General features: G+C 46.4%; 1 protein-coding gene across 3 annotated transcripts in view; it reads left to right on the forward strand.

The window, feature by feature from the left end:
- The window catches only part of SLC39A11 (solute carrier family 39 member 11), a 256,409-nt gene that overhangs the window by 178,707 nt on the left and 57,938 nt on the right, over positions 1-19,764 (forward strand). For all 3 annotated transcript variants that reach the window (XM_026654629.1, XM_026654631.1, XM_026654630.2), the window contains exon 7: positions 13,602-13,671. In XM_026654629.1, coding sequence (XP_026510414.1) covers positions 13,602-13,671 — 70 coding nt within the window. The remainder of the gene's footprint in view (positions 1-13,601; positions 13,672-19,764) is intronic.

Consider the following 19,764-nt stretch of genomic DNA (forward strand, 5'->3'; position numbering starts at 1 on the left):
TCCCCCCCGCCTGCCTCTCTCTCTCACACAGCATTCCACAGTAATGGTTGCTTTGTCTCGGAGCAGATAAGCAGACGGCTGTCAGGAACGGAGTTTTCAAAGGGCATTTCCGCATTCCTGCAGCGATTCAAAAACAAAGACAAGAGTGGCCACTTGACTTAAGGGGATTATGGGACGTTTCCAGAGGCCGATCAAAGCACAGTAAAGCAACACCTCATCCACACTGGCGCTGCGGCGCTCCAGCGGGGGCGCAGCAAACGTTATTCCACTTGCCGAGGTGGAGTACCAGCAGCGCTGTAGCTGCAGAGCCAGAGCGCTCTACGTGCCTTGCCAGTGTGGATGGGGAGTGAGCTAGTGCGCCCGGGGCTGCTTTATTGTGCTGTAACTCGCAAGTGTAGCCAAGCCCTTAGTGTCTCTGGGTGTTGGTTCCCCATCTGTACAATGGGGATAATAGCATGGCCCTGCCTCACAGGCGTGAAGTGAGGATAAATACATTAAAGATTGTGAGGTGCCCAGATGCTGCTGTAATAGGGGGCACATAAGTTGGCCAGAGAGAGCCAGTCCAATGTAAAATCCTAGTTGAGACAAGGCACGGAAGCTTTTACCTCGAAATATCAGGTCGAGATGAGCCCCAGGTAGTCGGTATTGAGTTGAATAAAACCTTAAATTCTCAGGTAATCACAGGTGTCCACAAGCTGGGGCTTTAACCGTGAGACCGGAGAAAATCAGAAAACTTGGCTGCACTGCAGTGGCTTTGCTGGAGGAGGGATACTCTTCTGTGAAAACCTGGAAGATAGAAGTTGATTGGCTTGGCTTCCACCGCATTCTCCAATCTTAGTTAGTTTGCAATTATTTTTAAATGAATAGGGGTTGGAGGGGGACTTGTCTGGAAATAGCTTTCTGATCCGTGCTATGCCATGTAAGCTGCAATGAATAGTATTTAAAATATGAATCCGTTTAATTTAACTCTCATCTTTCAGCTTGCCTGGCCTTTACAGTGACATTTATAGGAGATAAGAGACATTTTTGATGGGATACGGGTAGGCTGTTCCACTTTCAAGTCTATCCTTTGAACTTAAAGCTTGCACGGTATTTGCATCTTGTTCATGCAAATTAACCGAACGTTGCAACCCTGGGTTTCTATGGGTACGTCTCCGCAGCCCATGTCAGGGAGCCTCCCAATCTGGGGCGACAGACTCAGGCTCGTGGGACTCTCACTACCCTGCTAAAAATGCTGTGTAGACAGGGCTTTGAAGCTGCAATTTGGGACAGAGCCCACCCCCACCCCTTCGGACCTGGAGCTCCAGCCTGATCTGCAATGGGTACACAGCTAATGTGAGTGCAGGAGCGCAAGCCAACTCTGTCGATCCAGCCATGGGCTGTGTTTGATGTACCCTAAGTGGCCCTGTGCATATAGGTTGGCTTGGCTGTGGTGGCCAACTGGTTCTCTTCCTCCACATCCAATGCTGATTTTGACCAAATGGTTTTACAATGAACACAGACCTATTAGGGCAAGAAACGGGGCCCCAAAGTCAGCGTGCCGCGATGGGCCGGAGGCTAGTTTCAGAGCCAGCAAAATAATTTGGGAGATCCTTATTCTCCTGCTGCCATGGAAACAAGGGGTCTTAAGCAAGAACTAACTTCTCGTTTCTGATCCAGACCGTGAAAGTGCAGGGCTGGCCTTCTCAAAAGTGGCTATAATAATTCTCTTGCACGTTACCTTGCAGCATCATGTAAACAAAGCCAGGTTCCTTGACTAATTTAAAAACAGCCAATCCAAACCTAGGGAAATTTGGGTTAGTATCGCCTTCAGTAAACAGCAATGGGGAAATGCCCTTTGTACATGCTCTTAATGGCAGATGTTCTCTGTGGAGCCTCCTGCCTTCACAATTTTTCTATACCTGAAACACTTGACTGCTTTTTTAAAATGATATTGGGCCAGAGTCTCTGTTCTCCTTGATCCATTCACTTCACAAGAAAAATCTCTCTTCAGTAAATCTCTCATTGATTTTTTTATTCTTTTGTATATTGTCCTCATCTGAGACTTTAGTGTCCCAGCTAATAGATAAATGACAGCAAAGCATCTCCTTCCAGACACAGTCACTGTCTCTTACATCCATCATGCCTTCCTTTAATCTGTTTAGTGATCAGAATAGAGGACTGCCACCCCCATGGCTGGCTTCTGTTCCCAGCTCTTTCACTGTCTTACTGTGTGGCTTTGGGCCAGCCATTTAAAAAATCTGTATTTCTGTCCCCCTGCCTGCAAATGGAGAATACTAGATTCCTGGATTTCTGAGCCAAGAAGGGGCCGTTATGATCATCTTGTCTGACCTCCTGGCTTACCCAGGGTGAGAATTTTATCCAGTGACTTCTGCTCGGAGACCCTTGAATGGAGGGTGGTGTGCAATCCCAAGGTTTTACTATATAACAAACGGCAGATGGAATCAGAGCTTAATTTGTAGGTTACTGGGACTCAGCATGTCTTCTGTCACGGCATGCGCCGTGCCTGTGAGGTCACGCCGGTGGGGGTGGAGCAGTGAACTTTGAAAAATGGCATCCTCCGTGTGGCGTGACCTTGCCCACGCTGTGTGCAGTGTGCCACGCTTGAGCCCCGTGTTTACACATTTAAGCACTGGGTGGCATGTTATGTCAGCCAACCAGATTGCTGGATAAAGGTCAAGTAAATAAAAGTGGAGCCCGTCATCGTTCACCTGAATTATAAGCAGCAGAAAATGTTGCTGATGCATTTTTATGGCTAAGTTGCTCCTTGATTCACAGGCAGAAGCACTGCACGAGGTCAGAATGGGGCAGGTCAGTAAGACTGCATTTGGAAGCTGCTGTTCTGCAGCATTGACTCCTAGCAAATGGGTTAATTAAGTCTGCCTCAGTCATTACGTATGATAGAAATAAGGTCATTCCAATAGGACATTGTCAAGAGGATGGTTTCTTCCTTTTCAAATAAAGTTAGTGTTCTGTGCAGGATTTGAACTTAGGGTTAGTGGCAATTTAACATTTTGTTTAAAGCTAGACACCCACTCCCCCTCCAAAAACCAAAACAAACCCAACCTCAGACAGGGGGATGGAAATCCCTCACCTGTGCAAGAGGGAAACATCTCTGGAGGTCAGGAAGGAATGCCCCATATATATATAGGTGGATGGGGGTGGGTTTTATATAGAATATATAATATCTACTCTGTCTAGATTAGTTTTTCCAAACTGTGTAGCTCAGAAACGTTTCTCTTTTACTAGACCCACTTCTGTGGGTGAAAGATAGTCCCTCCCCATCTTGTGTCTCTGATATCCTGGGACCCAGGCGGCTATAACAACACTCCTAAAAGATGAACACCTAGTAAGCTGTATGGAATTCAGTCGCTCTGTCTCCGAATGAGGAAGAGTTAGGTGGTTGTTCCCAGAATTTGAACCGGTGGTTCCTTGTTGTCCAGGTATTTCAAACCTGAGCCCATCTTTCTGAGATAAATGGAGGGACGGAGATTGTTAGGGTCTCATTTTCATATCTGGAAGCCCAGTTGGGCACCCCTATCTGTATTTAGGCCTCTTGTGATCCATTTTAGGCACACAGGGTTGGAAATTTTAGCCCCTCCGTGACTTACCCAAGGCTTATAGAGTGAGTCAGTGGCAGAGCTAGCAGAATGATCCTGCAGTCCTGACTCTGTTCCTTTAATGTAATCCGTAGACTCCCTGCCTCCCGTGATGAGACGGAGCCCTGGTCTATACTACAGATTTATGTCGGTATAACTATATCGCGCAGGGGTGTGGAAAATCCACTCATTTGAGTGATAAGAAAAGGAGTACTTGTGGCACCTTAGAGACTAACAAATTTATTTGAGCATAAGCTTTCGTGGGCTACAGCCCACTTCTTCAGATGCATAGAATGGAACATAGTAAGAATATATACATACATACAGAGAATGTGAAAAGGTGGAAGTTGCCATACCAACTCTAAGAGGCTAATTAATTAAGATGAGCTATTATCAGCAGGAGAAAAAAAACTTTTGTAGTGATAATCAAGATGGCCCATTTCAGACATTTGACAAGAGGTGTGAGGATACTTAACATGGGGAAATAGATTCAATTTGTGTAATGACCCAGCCACTCCCAGTCTCTATTCAATCCAAAGTTAATGGTATCCAGTGTGCATATTAATTCAAGCTCAGCAGGTTCTCATTTGCAAACGTGTTTACAAATCAGTGCTGTCAAGCAACCCTACAAAAACAAACCAGCTGGAACAGGTGCGTGCGTGTGTGCGAGAGAGAGAGAGAATCCATTGACACTGCTTCTCCTGCAGGGCGAGATCTTCTATGCAGCTCGGTAATAAAGAAGCTCAGGGAGATTGCAGTGTTGATACCATCAAATTATCATAATTAAATGTGATACCTGTATTAATTATGCTAGCTAGGATTGTGGGGGAGGGAATGGGCCTCTTAATTAGGGGTTTGATTTAACATCTGAGCCATTCAGAGTCCTTGGATATCCCCAAATGTATGCGAGGTAGTATTCTTCAGTCATATTATAATAGACCTTAGAGAGAGCTTTTTAATCTTCAGAACGTTTTACAAGCATTACTTACTCCTCACAACTCCACTGTTAGTACTGTTCTCCTGATTTGACAGATGGGGAAACTGAGGCAGACACACCAAGACTTGTCCAGGGTCAGAACTGGGGTTGTGACTCATGGATTCCTGGTTCTCAGTTTTGTGCTCAGACCACTAGCTCTTGCACCTCGGGTTTACAATGTGCCTGGTATAAGGGCTTTACCATAGGAGTGTGTGCCTCATGCCAGGTGTGCGGAGCACCAAAGGAGATTTTTATATATATATTACTGAGGGCATTCTTCATTTATTCACTCTAATTTAAGGTTTCGTATGCCAGTAATACATGTTAACGTTTTTAGAAGGTCTCTTTCTAGAAGTCTATAATATACAACTAAACTATTGTTGTATGTAAAGTAAATAAGGTTTTTAAAATGTTTAAGAAGCTTCATTTAAAATTAAATTAAAATGCAGAGCCCCCCGGACTGGTGGCCAGGACCCGGGCAGCGTGAGTGCCACTGAAAATGAGCTCGCATGCCGCAGGTTGCTTACCCCTGCGTTATAAGGAGAAAACATCTTGACGTGTAAAACCATGCAAGCCCAAGAGAGAGGCAAAATCCCATTGCTTAGGCTAAATAAGCACTCTCTTGGCAACAGCTAAGATGGTTGTCTTTTGCTTCATTTTTCTCCTGTAGCTCTGGTGAAAGGTGCCAAATTGACAGCATGGAGCCTGAAGTCCTTTCTGTTTAGCGGCACAACAAGTAGGCTGACCCAGTGCAAGCTGCCCCTCTGCCAGTGCACATGTATGTAGCTTCTACGGCAGCATCTCCTGCTCTTCCAGTCCTGGGGTGCAGGCTACCAACTGCACCAATGTCATAGAATTCTACAAATCGGAGGGGGGGGGGGGAGTTCTCCTGCAGGACGTCTACTATAGATTTGTCCTGTCTGCTCGTAAACCACCCAAGTGATGGTGTTTGCTCCCCTTCCCTTGGGAACCTATTCTAGTTGAGTAGACCCTTTGCTGTTAGGAATTTTATCCTGGCATTCAATGTAAATTTTCCTTTTATTTTAATTATACACCCCGAAAAGTTTCTCCGTGTCATGGGTGCCTACAAGATGGGTCAGTGATATAGATCAGTGCCTTCTTTTCCTTGCTGTGTCTAGGAACTTGGTTTCTGAGATGTTGTCTCAATGGCAATCCAGCATGCATTAGAAAGCTGGCATCAGGGGAGGGCTTGGAGCCATGTTTGGGAAACGAAGCTAGGATAGTACATAAAGAATTGAAAATGAATTCACATCAAAAGCCGCCAAACCTGGCATAATTTATATTTAATCACTTATGTTCCCCTTGGTGTTGATGATGACATGCCAAGCACATCTTTGGTTTATGAGCAGTCACACCACCTCTTGAAGCTGTAGCGAGCGATTGCCGTCTTCCATTCAGGCAAAATGAGGGAACGCTTAAATGCCCCTTTGTTTAGTGATAGCAAAGGAAAATCACCACCGAAGGACTAGACTGCATGTAAGCCTGGGCAGTGGCTGGGTCATGTGGCCCAACGAGTTCCTGGGGGTCTGATGGTGCAGGAGCAGGGGATTGATTTGATTGCAGCTGTGTGTGTCTGAATGAAACAGAAGCAGCAGAAACACCTTAGAAGCAGACAGAGAAGGCTGCAAGGAAGCCAGAGAAGCACCGGGAGCGAGGCTGAGAGAGAGCTGTTGGGCACGAGGCTGGCTGAAAGAGGTTTAGAACTGTGAGCAAAGAAGCTGCTGTTTGATTTTTCCCATGTTCCAGGAAACAGGCTTTTGCACATTCTTTATAGATAAACAGGACTGCATTAAAGAAATGCCTGACCATCATCAATTTCTCCTCCTAATGGAAATAGCCTTTTTCAGGGTCTTGCAGGTTAACTGCTCTGGCCAAAAGAGTAACAATAATTAAAGACGTGGGATTGTCTCCAGGGTTGGAGATTTCTGATTGCACCTTATTATTTTTTTTTTCTCTTTCTCCCTCCAACCCTCTGGAACTTATTGCAAATGTGAACTCCCAGCACTGTAAAGTGGGAGGTGTTCTGGGGAAGTAGCTACCTGCAAATGCACATGGAATTTCACCACTCAGTATTGTAGGCTTTCAGCTCTTCACAGTAGAGACCAGCATTGGGGAATGAAAGGCATAATATATAGCGATGAACTGTTACGGTAAAGAGCGATGCATCTTGGTGTCTGAGCTGTCCTGGGGTCCAGAGATCCTTAATGTAACACTCCAGCAAGTAGATTAACCAAGGAACTTAACAGCTAGAAGTCAAGTTATACAACCCTATACTTCTAAAAGCCTTTTCAAGGGAAGTGGTCTCATTCTCTGAATAGTGAATCATGTTGGGAAGCTACAGGATTCTCTCTTGGGCTGAAAAGGGAGCCAGCCTCACGTACGTGGCACCACTTCCTGTGGGAGAAGTAACCTCATGTCGCCACAAGGGGGAACAGGTGCTGCCGGGGTTGCTGTGTTGTCCCGTAGCTCCGAATGTGGCTGCTGCAGAGAGAGAGGAGCATCCAGTTGCTAAAACCAGTCAATAGACATGCAAGAGGAACCAGAAAGGGAAAGCTTCTTTCCTGAGTGCAGGTTGAGGGGAAAAATTCCCACTGAGCCCGGCTGCAGTTCACCTGCAGGAAAAGAGAGAATGGTGGAGGTTGGGGTAGTTCTGCCCCTATCAAGGTAGTGTAGGCTTTTGGGTGAGGGAGATGTTACATCACCCATTTCACCTTACAGGGAGCCATCTCTCAGGCAGGGCCATATCCTCCCCTGGAGGGCTGTTCAGTCTCGGTTTCCATCCAGCATGTCAACCATTTGGAGAATGCAGGGATCCAGCGTCAAGGAAGCCCAAATTAACCTGCAGTAGCTTTTATCCTGTGCTCTTAGGAAATGTTCCACTTTGCTTATTGCCTTTCTTTTTCCCTGCTCAGTTCGTCTGGCTAATGAAAGAATCAATCACTAGTTCCCATTTGCCAGAACCTTTCCAGAGCTCTGCCAAGCATGGGAAAGGCAGCCTAAGGTTGAGTAATTGTGTTCTAAGAACCTGCCAGAATCCGCCAGTTGCCTCGGTTGGAATTGCGGGAGGAAAATTGTTCACAAACACAGGTTCTTAAACTGAGTTTTTCAGGATTTTCTCTCGAGCTGATAAACATACAGAAACAGCGCGGTGCAAGCAAATATCATGGCTAAGCCATGTTTATGGTGCTTTTTATTATTTGTATCATTAGAGCGTCTGGGAACCTCTGTCATGGGCCAGGATCCTATTGCGCTAGGTGCTGTACAAACACAGAACAAAAATGGCAGTACCTGCTTCACAGAGCTTCCACAAAACACACTAGGTAGATACAGACAGGAGAGGGTACAAGAAATAAGGAGGAGACAATGCTGGTCAGCATGACAGGTAATGCTCTCAGCACACCAGCAGCCAAACATTGTCAAGGATTTTGAAGGCTTGGTTGTTTTTTGCCTGGGGAGCTTTGAAACCCATGTGTTTTTGTGGCAGTGCCTTGTGCTCCCTTAGGTGGCCTAGGTGAAGCACCCACTGATGTCAGCGGAGTTGTGAGCAGTAAGCACCTCTGCATCAGACTGGTATTTTGTGTAGGAGTGATCACGCACCTTTACTCCAGGTACTTCAGAAAAACGCAAACCATGTAACTTATGACATCTGAAGGGAAACATGAGCCACCACTGCGCCGTCGCAGGCAAAGAGCGTGCGTACGAAAACAGTCCATGTTAAAAATACGAAGAGACTCCAGCTACCAAGGAATAACTTATAGATATGGAGTGCTCAACTAAACTGGGATGCTATTTAGCTCTGAATGACACACTTGGAGTATTTTTTTCATTCCTATGGTATGTCCAGTTTTTCCAGCTACCTAGGAGAATTCTCCAGTGGCAGAGGAAAATCTGAGATTTAGACTGAAAACACACACGCACACGCACACACGCATTTAGAAGGCTTCTCCCACTTCTCTCCTGCATTTGTGATCACTGCATTTCCCAACTTTCCAATAAAGATGATGCTGAATGTTCATTGCTGAGTGTGAAAAGGTCCCCGTGGACAGCTGACTGTATCACAAAAGCCTTAGAAGAGAGTCCAAATTCTGAATGAGCTCTAGAGACTGAAGTAACCTCTTGACCCTCCACTCTGTTCCTCATGGGGAGGAGTATTGATGGGGCCGTTCCAGCGAAGCTGATATGGTCACCGTTTTTCTACCAGCATTAAATTCGCCTCCAGTTTGGGTTTGTTGAAACTGGATCTGTACTGCTCCAGTTGGACTGGGATTAAGTGAAACCCTAGTTATTTTAATGTAGGGTTTAGTTCTGCCAATGTCGCTGAAGCACCTGAATGACTACCACGTACAATAGATTGGCAATAACAAAGTCCCTAGTGGACTTCATGGAGTTTTGGGCTCCATCACCCAGTCGCCCTTGTTGCCGGTAATCCAATACCAGTAATTTTTACCAGGTTATAGGAAGTTCTTCTCAGAGTAGAATTTTTTTTGAAAGGGAAGGGAAGGATATGTGGTAGTTGATGTTGTGAATGTCATTCTAGTTATGGTGGGAAAGTGTCAGATGACAAGGTTTTGCAGTATTTCCTAATGGCCGTTGACTTTCGATGTATCTAATCGCCTTTGGAAATTTACTTTTCCATGTGGGTCCTCTTGTTGGTGAATTCTTTATCCCTGGCTCTCTTATGCTTCGGTCTGGTCTTTGTGATCTGCATTGCCCCAGGGAGGAACGCAACATTGCTGGTGGTCTTAGGCACAGACGCTGACTTTAAAGTCGCTGGGCCTTGATCCAATTCATAAGAGCTCCAAATCCTTTCAAACTCTTAGCAAGGCTCTGCTCCTAAACCCCGATTATTGCATTTTTGTGTATTTAACTGCTTCTTGTTGTAATTTTTGAAAGGTTCATGCGTTGTTTACAGAGTTTTTGTAGCTGTGTTAATCCCAGGATGTGAGACACACACGGTGGGGGAGGTAATACCTTTTATTGGACCCACTTCTGTTGGTGAAAGAGAAGCTTTCGAACTACAGAGATCTTGTCACTTTCACCAGCAGAAGTGGGTCCAGTAAAAGATACTACTGTCACGGAGTGTGGGGGAGTCAGGGCCCTGCCCCCCTCTTCCTGGTATTCACCGTGACTCTCAGCCAGCCAGTAAAACAGAAGGTTTATTAGATGACAGGAACACAGTCCCAAGCAGAGCGTGTAGGTACAACCAGAACCCCTCAATCAAGTCCTTCTGGGGGGTTTAGGGAGCTTAGACCCCAGCTTGGGGTTCCCTGCGTTGCACCACCCAGCCCAAGACTGGAAAAAAAACCCTCCTCCAGCAGCTCTCTCCCCCCTCCCCTCTGCTCCTCCTCTCCTTTGTTCAGTCTCCGGGCCAGGAGGTGTCACTTCTCCCAACCCCCCTCCTGGCTCAGGTTACAGCTCAGGTAGCTTCCTTCAAGGGAAGTCCCCCATCCCCAGTGTAACTCCCCTGCAACATTCCCAGGTCAAATCCGCCCCGCTCCGTCACAACTACCTCCCCCACCTTGCATCTCAAAGGCTCATATGTTCTATAGCGCTTCTAATAGATTTGTATTGCAATGGCCTGTAAACACGCCTCATGTGAGCTGTCTAAGGCAGTAGAATCAACTTCTCTGTAATCTAGAGACTAATACACCAGACAACATTTTCATGTGATTGCATAGAAGTTGCCCCCTAACCTGCTTCAGTATTCTCAGGGTGTGGCTACACAGCAAAAAACTAGCAACAGAGAGTCTCGGAGCCCGGGTCAGTTGACTTGGGCTTACACTATGGGGCTAAAAATATCAGTCTAGGCATTTGGGCTCTGGTTGGAGCCTGAGCTCTGAAACCCGGCGAGGGAGGGGTGTCCTCCACACCAGAAAACTGGGATTGCTTATTTGCCTGGGTCTTAAATTGTAATGATGTTTCTGTGCTTCCCTGTATCCTTCTGCCCTCGTATCTAAGTCCTGTGTTTGTTTGGCCTCCAAGACAATGGTATCTGAGCACCTCCTCAGCAGTGAAAATAGAAACAGCCATCTTTTTCTCTCCCTTCCTTCCCAGCCTGTGGAAGAAGTAGCTTGGTTTTGTGAAACATTCTAGAGAAGGAAGAATGCTGGTTTTGCATTGAACTCTGAACATGGTGAGGTTGATAGCACGTTATTTTTTCACTTAACCTTCCTTTGTGCCTGTTTGCTCATCTGTAAAGTGGGGATGATCGTATTTAACTGCTTCACATGGGGGTTGCATAAATGAATATGCTTAAGGTGCTTTGACATCAGCTACAGAAGAGGCCGAAGAAAAGTGGTGATGTTTTGTTCCGTGGTCGCTTTTTCAATATTGCAAATAAATTCTCGGCTCTGTGTATGTGCACGCCACATGTATTTGGGTGCACGCGCATGTCATTATATCCATTCTATTTGCATCCAGGACGGACAGGCAGGAATTAGGAAGAATGTGGGGTGGAACTATTCAGGGCTCGGACAGTGTGTGTGTTGGGGGAGGGAGGGTAGTTATGAATCTGGACAGTGATTAATTGAGAGACTTTCAGATTCTCTCTTCTCCCAGTTGTGAGTGTAATGAGCCTGTGGCCACTGCCAATTTCTGTTCTTCATTACCTTCCTAATTTTACACTTTGGTAGAGCACCTGGTCCACAGTACAGCTTCCATCCTCACTCTGCGGCTTCTCCACCCAGCAAGCCGTTCCCCACGCGCCATCTGTTGATCTTAATTCCCCATTATTTGTGTTCCAGTGCATGTGCAATTTGTGCTTCTCTTTCATTAATTTCACCAGCAAGTTTCTTTCACTCCTTTTGACTCCCACTTCAGAGCGTGGTAATTATTGCTCTTTTCTTACCCGGTGTCTAGGCTCTTTCCATAATGTAATCACGTCAGCGCTTTGGCTACTTGAGTTCTGCCCTCTGGGAGATCCACTTCTGTTCCTGTCACAGCTCAGAAAGGTAGCACCAGACTTGCAGCCATCCAAACCATCTCAATGGCTTCATTCAAGGACACCGCTCCGAGCCATTCATTGTTTTTAAAGTGGAAAACCCTAAACGGTTTTGCTGAACCACCCACCCTGCTGTGTGAATGTGAAACAGGGATGTAGCTGCTAAGCCCTTTATCATCTGCAGGTGCAAACTATTTGGAAGTAGCAGCATTCTGTCAGCTCTCTGTTCACATCTCACGTTGTCTGCATCTATTCCAGGGGGGATATTCTTAAACACCTTGTGGAGGCTCTATTGGCATTCGCACAAGGGTATGATCTAGCTGGCTTTGGCATTGTAATGTGCCCATCACATTAGTGTTGGAACTCAGGTTGCAGTAACTCCGTTTTACTCAGTGGAATTACCATACAACAGTATTATTCATCAGTGGACACTTAAAGATTTATAACTCTGTAGCCTTATGGTTAGGATGAGCTGGCTGATTTGGGGTTCTCTGGCCTTATCCTATATCTTTGCTCAAAATTCAAACCAAAGTTTTAGAGGTCCCAAGACCTCTGTTTCAACTTCTGCATTTTCAGCTTGGAGTGCGGAGAGGGTGAAACGGAAACGCCCAAATCTATGAAACGAGCAGTTATGTTTTTCCAGCTGACTGGAAAGGTGAAAGACCACCATCGTCATGAAAAGACCCTGCTCCTCTTAGACTTTGAGCTGCAGTTTTCAGACACTCAAAGTTCAGTTAAGTTTCAGAGAAGTGTCCAGACTATTGGGAGCTTAATCAAAGTTCCGCCATCTTGGATGTTGCATCAAGGTGCCTGCCCAGTAGAAGTCAGCCATTTTGTCCTTGTCAGAGGTTGTGAAAAACCCTCTTTTACTCCAGCGTCAAATTATACAAGCAAGTCCAATTTTATTTTTGCGCTCTCTCGCTTGGAGAGAAGCAATGGCAGACGGTTTAAAAAAAAAAGTGAATTGTAAAGAAACAAAGTTACATTGCTCTGAAACTGTAGAGAATAATTTTTGTTTTGAAAGAAGAAAAAGAATTGCTTGGGAGGGAGCGGTTGGGGAGAGTTTGTGAAGAAAATCGAAAAGGCAGGAAGTGAACTGAGAAGAATAGGCTAATTATCCAGGAGTTGCTGCAAACATCACTTCTGGGGCTGGAACCAAAGGTACATAATGATGTCAAATTGCAGGCCTCCTGCACCTGCCTGAAGGTCTAACCACCATCCTATTAGACTGTGTGGCCACTGTAATTAGACAGCTTTGTGACTCCTGTAGGAAAGAAAATGCACCTGCTAGAGGAGTGCCTAGCAGAGAGTTGAGAATTCGTGTGTTTCAGTAAGCTACCAATCAACCACATTGTGAATGTCTCTCATCTCTCTGTTGCTGTATTGTAGACGCAACATGTTAGGATGGAGCGAGGTAAATGACGTTAGCTTACCGCAGATTTCTGTCCCACTACTTAAGGAAACAAGTCTCTATGAGCCATCGGTAACTCATAAAGAGATGTGCTCCGCAACAGTAGCATGTTTTTGCCCAGGTTGTGCCATGGAGCTTTGTTCCGTGTGTGTGAGAGAGCGAGCGTGTGAGTTCTCCTGATGATGAAAAATACAACATGGCTCTACAGAAACTGCCCAGCGCTCTTTTAGCTGTTGTAATCTGTAATATTTTGGACTCTGAGTGTAGAATACGGGACGGGGCCTGTGTGTGAGCATGTGTGGCATTTGTCTGACTGTATTTACGAGGAGGAGGGAATGTGCTGGTGGCAAAGCCTCTTAATTCTCCACTGAGAGCCTGCCTGATTGATTTGGCATTTCTGTGGTGCACAGCGCCACAGTATCTGAGCACCTCATCTCGTTATACAAAGGAAAATAAATGACATGGGTTTAACAGCCATTCGAAGAAATTGGAAGATCAACCCACATCCCTGGTCTTGATTTCAGCACATTCATAGATTATAGGCCAGAAGGGACCGTTGTGATTACCTAGTCTGGCAGAGGCTTGGTCCATCTAGCTCCTTGACTGATCTGAGTTTTTAACTTGTGTTTCTCTCTCTCTCTCTCTCTCTTTCAGAGGGTCTAGCTGTTGGAGTTGGATTTGGGGCTATTGGGAAGTCAGCATCTGCAACTTTTGAAAGTGCCAGGTAAGCTACATGGGTGTGTCTGATCCTGACGTTTAAAGCTTTATGCACACTCTTGCCTCTCCGAAATATTATTCTTGATCTCGGAATGGTGTGTGAAGCTTTACAGTGATTGGAGATAGGCGGATGGGTTAGTTTAAATTGGTCTGGAAAACAGAAGAAATTCTTACTGCTGTTGGCCTTTTCTGTTGGCTGCAGTTGAAAAGTTTTTGTCAGCGATGCCCACTCTCTGCTTTCCACTACTGCTCCAGTAGGCAGGCAGACAGAGCTGAGGAGTTGATAAAAGAGGACAGTGAGCCAATAGTATTTGGCTGTTTGGAGGTATCTCTACACTGCAACTTAATTCCAGCGACTGGCCCGTGTCGGCTGACTCTGGCTCATGCGGCTTGGCTACAGGGCTGTAAAATAGCAGTGTGGGCATTTGGGCTCCGAATACTCTGCAGCTTGCAGGATTGGGCCTTCAGAGAGATTCTTGCTGGGCAGATGTCCTCCGTTATGGAGGATAGGTCCATCGATGGCTATCAGCCAGGGTGGGCAGGAATGGTGTCCCTAGCCTCTGTTTGCCAGAAGCTGGGAATGGGCGACAGAAGATGGTTCACTAGATCATTACCTGTTCTGGTCATTGCCTCTGGGGCACCTGGCAGTGGCCACTGTCGGAAGACAGGATACTGGGCTAGATGGACCTTTGGTCTGACCCAGTACGGCTGTTCATATGTTCTTTTGTGCTGCACCATGCCTTCCTGAGCTGGTAGGAAGTAGAACGCCAGGTTCGCTTGGAGACGCTGCTCTGTCATAGTGATTCTAGCCGTGACACAAGCCCAGACTTTCCAATAGCCATAGTCAGGTCATTTTAAACACATGGCATATTTTTGGAGTGGTGTTTGAGCACAGGAAAACTGAATCAGGGAAGGGTTTTAAAGAGCATACGTCTCTCCAGTGCGCACACCTGAAGGCTAGGAGTTGCTAAAGTGATGCTCTAATGCCCAATAAACGAGCACCTGAGTGACTCTGATGTTTGCCGTAGAGATGTTCAGCCATTGAACCGTTTCGTAGTGCAGCGCTCCTCGCCCCCAGCAGCCGCTGCTTTCCTTGGGAGTGTTAATGATTAATGTCAGAGATGAATAGGAAAGCTGTGTGCATCTCGGTGGGGGAGAAGCGTCGATCTTCCAGCTTTTTCCCTCTGCCCTTCGTTTAATAATATCATTTAGCTGCCTCTAATTTCCTCCAAGCCCTCATCAGCGCGTCTCCAGTGCGGAGGAGTTTGATTTGACATGGCTGAAATTCTGACGGCTTTTCCTAATCTGGGTGCCTTTCCCCCAGGTTTAGTCAGAATTGAATGTATCAGCTGTCAGTGGGACCTGCGTCCTGCTTTCCTCTCCTGCGGCCCTGCCAGGCGGGGGTGGAGGAGCTGGCAACTTCAGATTAATTAACCGAAGAGACTGAAGGGCGGTCTTAGCGAGCAGCTCGCGGGTGTGGGCGTCGCTCTGTTGCACTGGGGACCTGGATGGGGGAGTCCCTCTGTAGTCTTTTCTGCTTCAGAAATGTGCAAAACGTTAAGCAGCTTGCCTAGGAGGAGCCTCTCGGCTTGCTTCCGTCAGTCTCGCTAGCCTGCTGTTCGGAAAATTTGCTCCCCTGAGGAGCAGGCAGTGCTGCGGGGTGACAACAAATCTGTTTAAACATGAGCATTCTACCCTCCGGGCTGCTCGCTGCTAAGGCCTTGCTCACACGAGTCATCCTGAAGCCATATTCTATGGCACCATTGCTGCCAGCTCAGGGCAGGTCTGCGTGGCAAGGCAGAAAACCCTAGCATGCTATCCGCACTCGGGCTCTTATTGGTGGAGCAGCACCTGTGGGAAACTTTTAAAGGGAAGAAGAAAGTCTAAAATGTGTAGATAAGGTATAGATCAGTAGGCAGATACATGAGTTGGGGAATAAAACTGGAGTGTAAATGCTGGCCTAGTCCTTCTCCTCAGGCCCGGCTGTATTAACTTAAAGGAGATTGCAAAGCAGGGTCAGAGTAACACAGACTACTCGCAACAGCCAGTGGAGACATTTCCAGCTTTCAGCAAGAAAGGAATGGGAGAGGGCATATCTTTCCCTTTAAGGCAGCGTTTCCCAAACTTTTTTGGCCACCGAACACTTTTTAGCCTATTACGGAACACGTATAATATTATTTTGTAGTCGTTTGGTTTTCAAATAAAAAATTGCGTTATTTATGCTCAAATATATTTTATTTTATAAAACAAAGCAAAAATACACATTTAAAATAACTCGAACTAACAATTTCTAACCAGAAAGCACATATAAAGTAGTACAAAAATCAAGTGCAAGAGTCAAAATTAAAAACAGTGTTCTACTTAAAAAAAAAATGTTTTTATATATACACAAACACCAAACAAATTAGATTTTTACTAGGAAAATCTATTTTTATAAGCGGAAATACGAATTTGGATTTGAAATACGAATTGTGGAACTCCTTACCTGAGGAGGTTGTGAAGGCTAGGACTATAACAGAGTTTAAAAGAGAACTGGATAAATTCATGGTGGTTAAGTCCATTAATGACTATTAGCCAGGACGGGTAAGGAATGGTGTCCCTAGCCTCTGTCTGTCAGAGGGTGGAGATGGATGGCAGGAGAGAGATCACTTGATCATTGCCTGTTAGGTTCACTCCCTCTGGGGCACCTGGCATTAGCCACTGTCGGTAGACAGGATACTGGGCTAGATAGGCCGTACCGGGTCAGACCAAAGGTCCTTCTTATGTTCTAATGGGATTGGTGTTTTTGTGTTCTGCCAAATTTAAAATAAAAAAAAAAATGTAAAGACCCTTTTTTAAAATGACGATTCTTTCACGGAACACCTATTCACATCGTGTGGAACACCAGTGTTCCGCGGAACTCAGCTTGGGAAACGCTGCTTTAAGGGTATGTCTACACTGCCAAAAAACACAATAAAAAAACCCGTGGCCACGAGTCTCAGAGCCCTCGTCTGCCACCTCGACCTCCTGGAGCTCACACTGCGGTGCTACCCATTGTTGTGTAGACATTCCCCTCGGGCTCGGAGACCCAACCGCCTCCCTGGTTTTCAGAGCCCAAGCTGCAGCCCGAGCGGGCTGACTATGCAGCTTTGTTTAGTGCTGAGTCAATTGACCTGGCTCTGAGACTTGCTTCTGCGGGTTGTTTCTTGCTTTAAAAAGAAAAAGAGCCCTGCAGTTTTAGCTGAGCCTTTAGTTGTCACTGCTGTTCCTTTCCAGCCCGTTTTGCACAGAGCCACCATCTAATTGAGTTGGAGAGACGTATGTTTCTAGTGCTGGTTCTTTTCCCCCCAGGAGAGTTAAGAGGCACACAGTAATCTCGCTATCCTAAATAATGAATTTGGATGAGGGAGTCTTCCATCTCTCCTGTCTCCTGAAGGAGTTCAGTGCTATCACTCCTGCTTTCATGGACATTCATCTGCCAGGCATCCTGCTTTAGGAGACAGAGGAAAATTATATAACCTGCTATAGCAAACTTCTCTTCAATTGGGAGCAGTAATGATGCTCCTCAATCCTCACCTCCAGTCTCCTTTGTAGTCCACTCTCCTGGGCTTCCACACAGCTCTTCCAATAGATCTCCGTCTTCACTTGCAGTAACACTTGCCGGTTTTTGGACTTCCCCAGAGCTGTGCCAATATATCTGAGTCCTTTTATGCAAAATCCCATTATTTCTGTTCAGGCTGCTAATTTGGTTGGATTGTGGAACGAGTGGCGGTTTTGTGCTTTGGACCCATTGTTCACCAGGGATTGGGATGTTCATCTGCCAAAGGGCTTAGGCAGACTTTATTTGTATTTCCAAACGGTGTGTTGCCTAACGTTACTGAATGAGGGAAGTGGAAGCAGTCGTACTCAAAATCCTCATTGCAAACGTAAATCAAGCCTGCTGCAGCCGGCCAGAGCTGGGACTGCTCAGCTGACTGTATACATTAAATAAAGACCTGTCCATGACTTGTACTATAAATACCCCTGACGAAATCTTAGGTGCTCTGGGGAGCTCCAGGGTGCTGCAGGTGCTCTGGCGGGGCGTTCCCGCGGATGCTGCTGTGGGGCAGGGCAGGGCCCCACTGCTGCTGCTGGAGGAGGCGTGACCTCCGTGAAAGACTCTCAGCCTTAGTTAGGAATGTAAAGAAATTGCTTGTTTTCATTCCTTTTCCATTCTCATTGTTTTTGGACACCTTCATGTTCCGTCTTTGGCTCTTGTGTCTGTCTTGTCTTCCTTTGTGATTTTTTTTTTTATTGTGATTGTTAATCTCGAGTGCTCTCTTTCTTTTGTGTGTGTTCTTTTTTTTTCTTCTCCTTTTTTTTTTTTTGTAGCTTTTTTTTTTTTTTTTGGCCTTTGTTCAGTCAGCCATCCTATGCCTTCCTTTTCTTGTGTGTGCTGTTGTGGGCCATCGCACATTTCTGCTTTCATTGGTTAGGAGTTGATGCACCTTTCTTTTGTGTGTTCTGTCGTTGCACCTTTCTCTTTTTCCTCTGCTCAGTCGTTGGTCATCGTACCTTATTCTTTTGTTGTGTTGAGTTGCCATCTTCAGATTTCCCCCACCCCCTTTTCCTCCTTGCTTTCTTGGGGGAGAGAGAGAGAGAGAGGTATATTGCAAATTTTGACTGGGCAGCTTAGTCATGTGATGGAATTCTTTTCCTAAGCAATATTTCCATTTCAGAAATATTAATAAAAATATTGCCAAGTATTTTGAAAATCAAAAAAATCCTGTTTGAGGACTAAGAAAACAAAACGTTAATGATTTGGGGAGATATTACAACCAGTTCTAGTCCCAGCCTCAAGTGTGGCCTGGGCCCATGATCCAGCCTCAAGAGCCAGTGTAGTCTGCCCAGGATTCCACACTCCAGAGCTAGCCGGAAATCTCTACCCCACATCCAGGAGCGACAGAAGATCTCTAAAAGTGCCCCCTCCAGCACCCAAACCATGGGCCCGCACCCCTGCACAGCACCTTCCCTCCCCCCCCCCAAGCCCTCGTGCCACCCCATCCCCCTGCCCTCACGCTACCCCTTCCCCTGTGGCCCTGCCCTGCGCCACCCCTGCCCCCGCTTGCTCCTCTCTGCCCTCTTTCCCCCGTTGCTTGCCCTTATGGCCGGTAAAAAGTGGAAGGGCATAGCCCTCCCTCTTTTTAAAAGTGGTGGGCCCCTGGTCCCCCTGTTCCGGAGCCCCTGCCCCCATCCCTGGCCCGCACCCCATTAACATTACGTCTTCTTCAGGTGCAAAATCTGCCCTCAAAACTAACCCTGCCTTGGAGCACCAAAAGGGCTCCATCCCCAAACCTGACCCTCTCCTGGGGAGCCCCTATCAGTCTCAACCCTAATGCACACCTCGCCTCCTCTACCATCCCTGGCCCCCTGCCTTCATCAGTCAGAAGAGTAAGAGTTTGCACAGCAGACAAAAAAAAAAAACCCCTTGTTCTTTCAGGTGTGATGGTGTGAATATTTCTGCCCTGTTACTGAGAGGTATGAACCCAGTGGAGATTACCAATGACCTGGGGTTCATTTCACTTCATTTTCTTTGCACTGCCTCCTTGTGGTCTTCTAAACTGGGACTATTTAGAAGTCCCAGGGGGGAGGGATAGCTCAGTGGTTTGAGCATTGGCCTGCTAAACTTGGGGTTGTGAGTTCAATCCTTGAGGGGGCCATTTAGGGAGCTGGGGCAAAAATCTCTCTGGGGATTGGTCCTGCTTTGAGCAGGGGGTTGGACTAGATGGTCCCTTCCAACCCTGATATTCTATGATTCTATTGCTAATGGCCTGTTGATAGCTGTAAATCTGTGAGGATGTGTCATATTCTCTCTTGTCCCAACCCATTCTCCTCTCCTCCCGTTACACCATCTGACTCTGCAAAGTCTCTCTTTTCAATTGCGTGCTCCTAGCCAGAGGGATCGCTTTTTGCTGTGGGGTGAGTCACTCTGTTGCACCTATCCTAGGATCTGGACGCACTCCGCTTGTCTTCAGATATGACTTCACTGTCGAGTTAACTTGAGTTGTAGCCGCAGTCCTGTTCACACCCTTCACTTGAGTGCGGCCGTGCTTTTAACTCAGATTGGCTGGTCCGTCAGGGA

This window comes from Terrapene carolina, unplaced genomic scaffold (genome assembly GCF_002925995.2).
Source record: "Terrapene carolina triunguis isolate 2854851 unplaced genomic scaffold, T_m_triunguis-2.0 Scaffold192, whole genome shotgun sequence".
Taxonomy (NCBI): domain Eukaryota; kingdom Metazoa; phylum Chordata; order Testudines; family Emydidae; genus Terrapene; species Terrapene triunguis.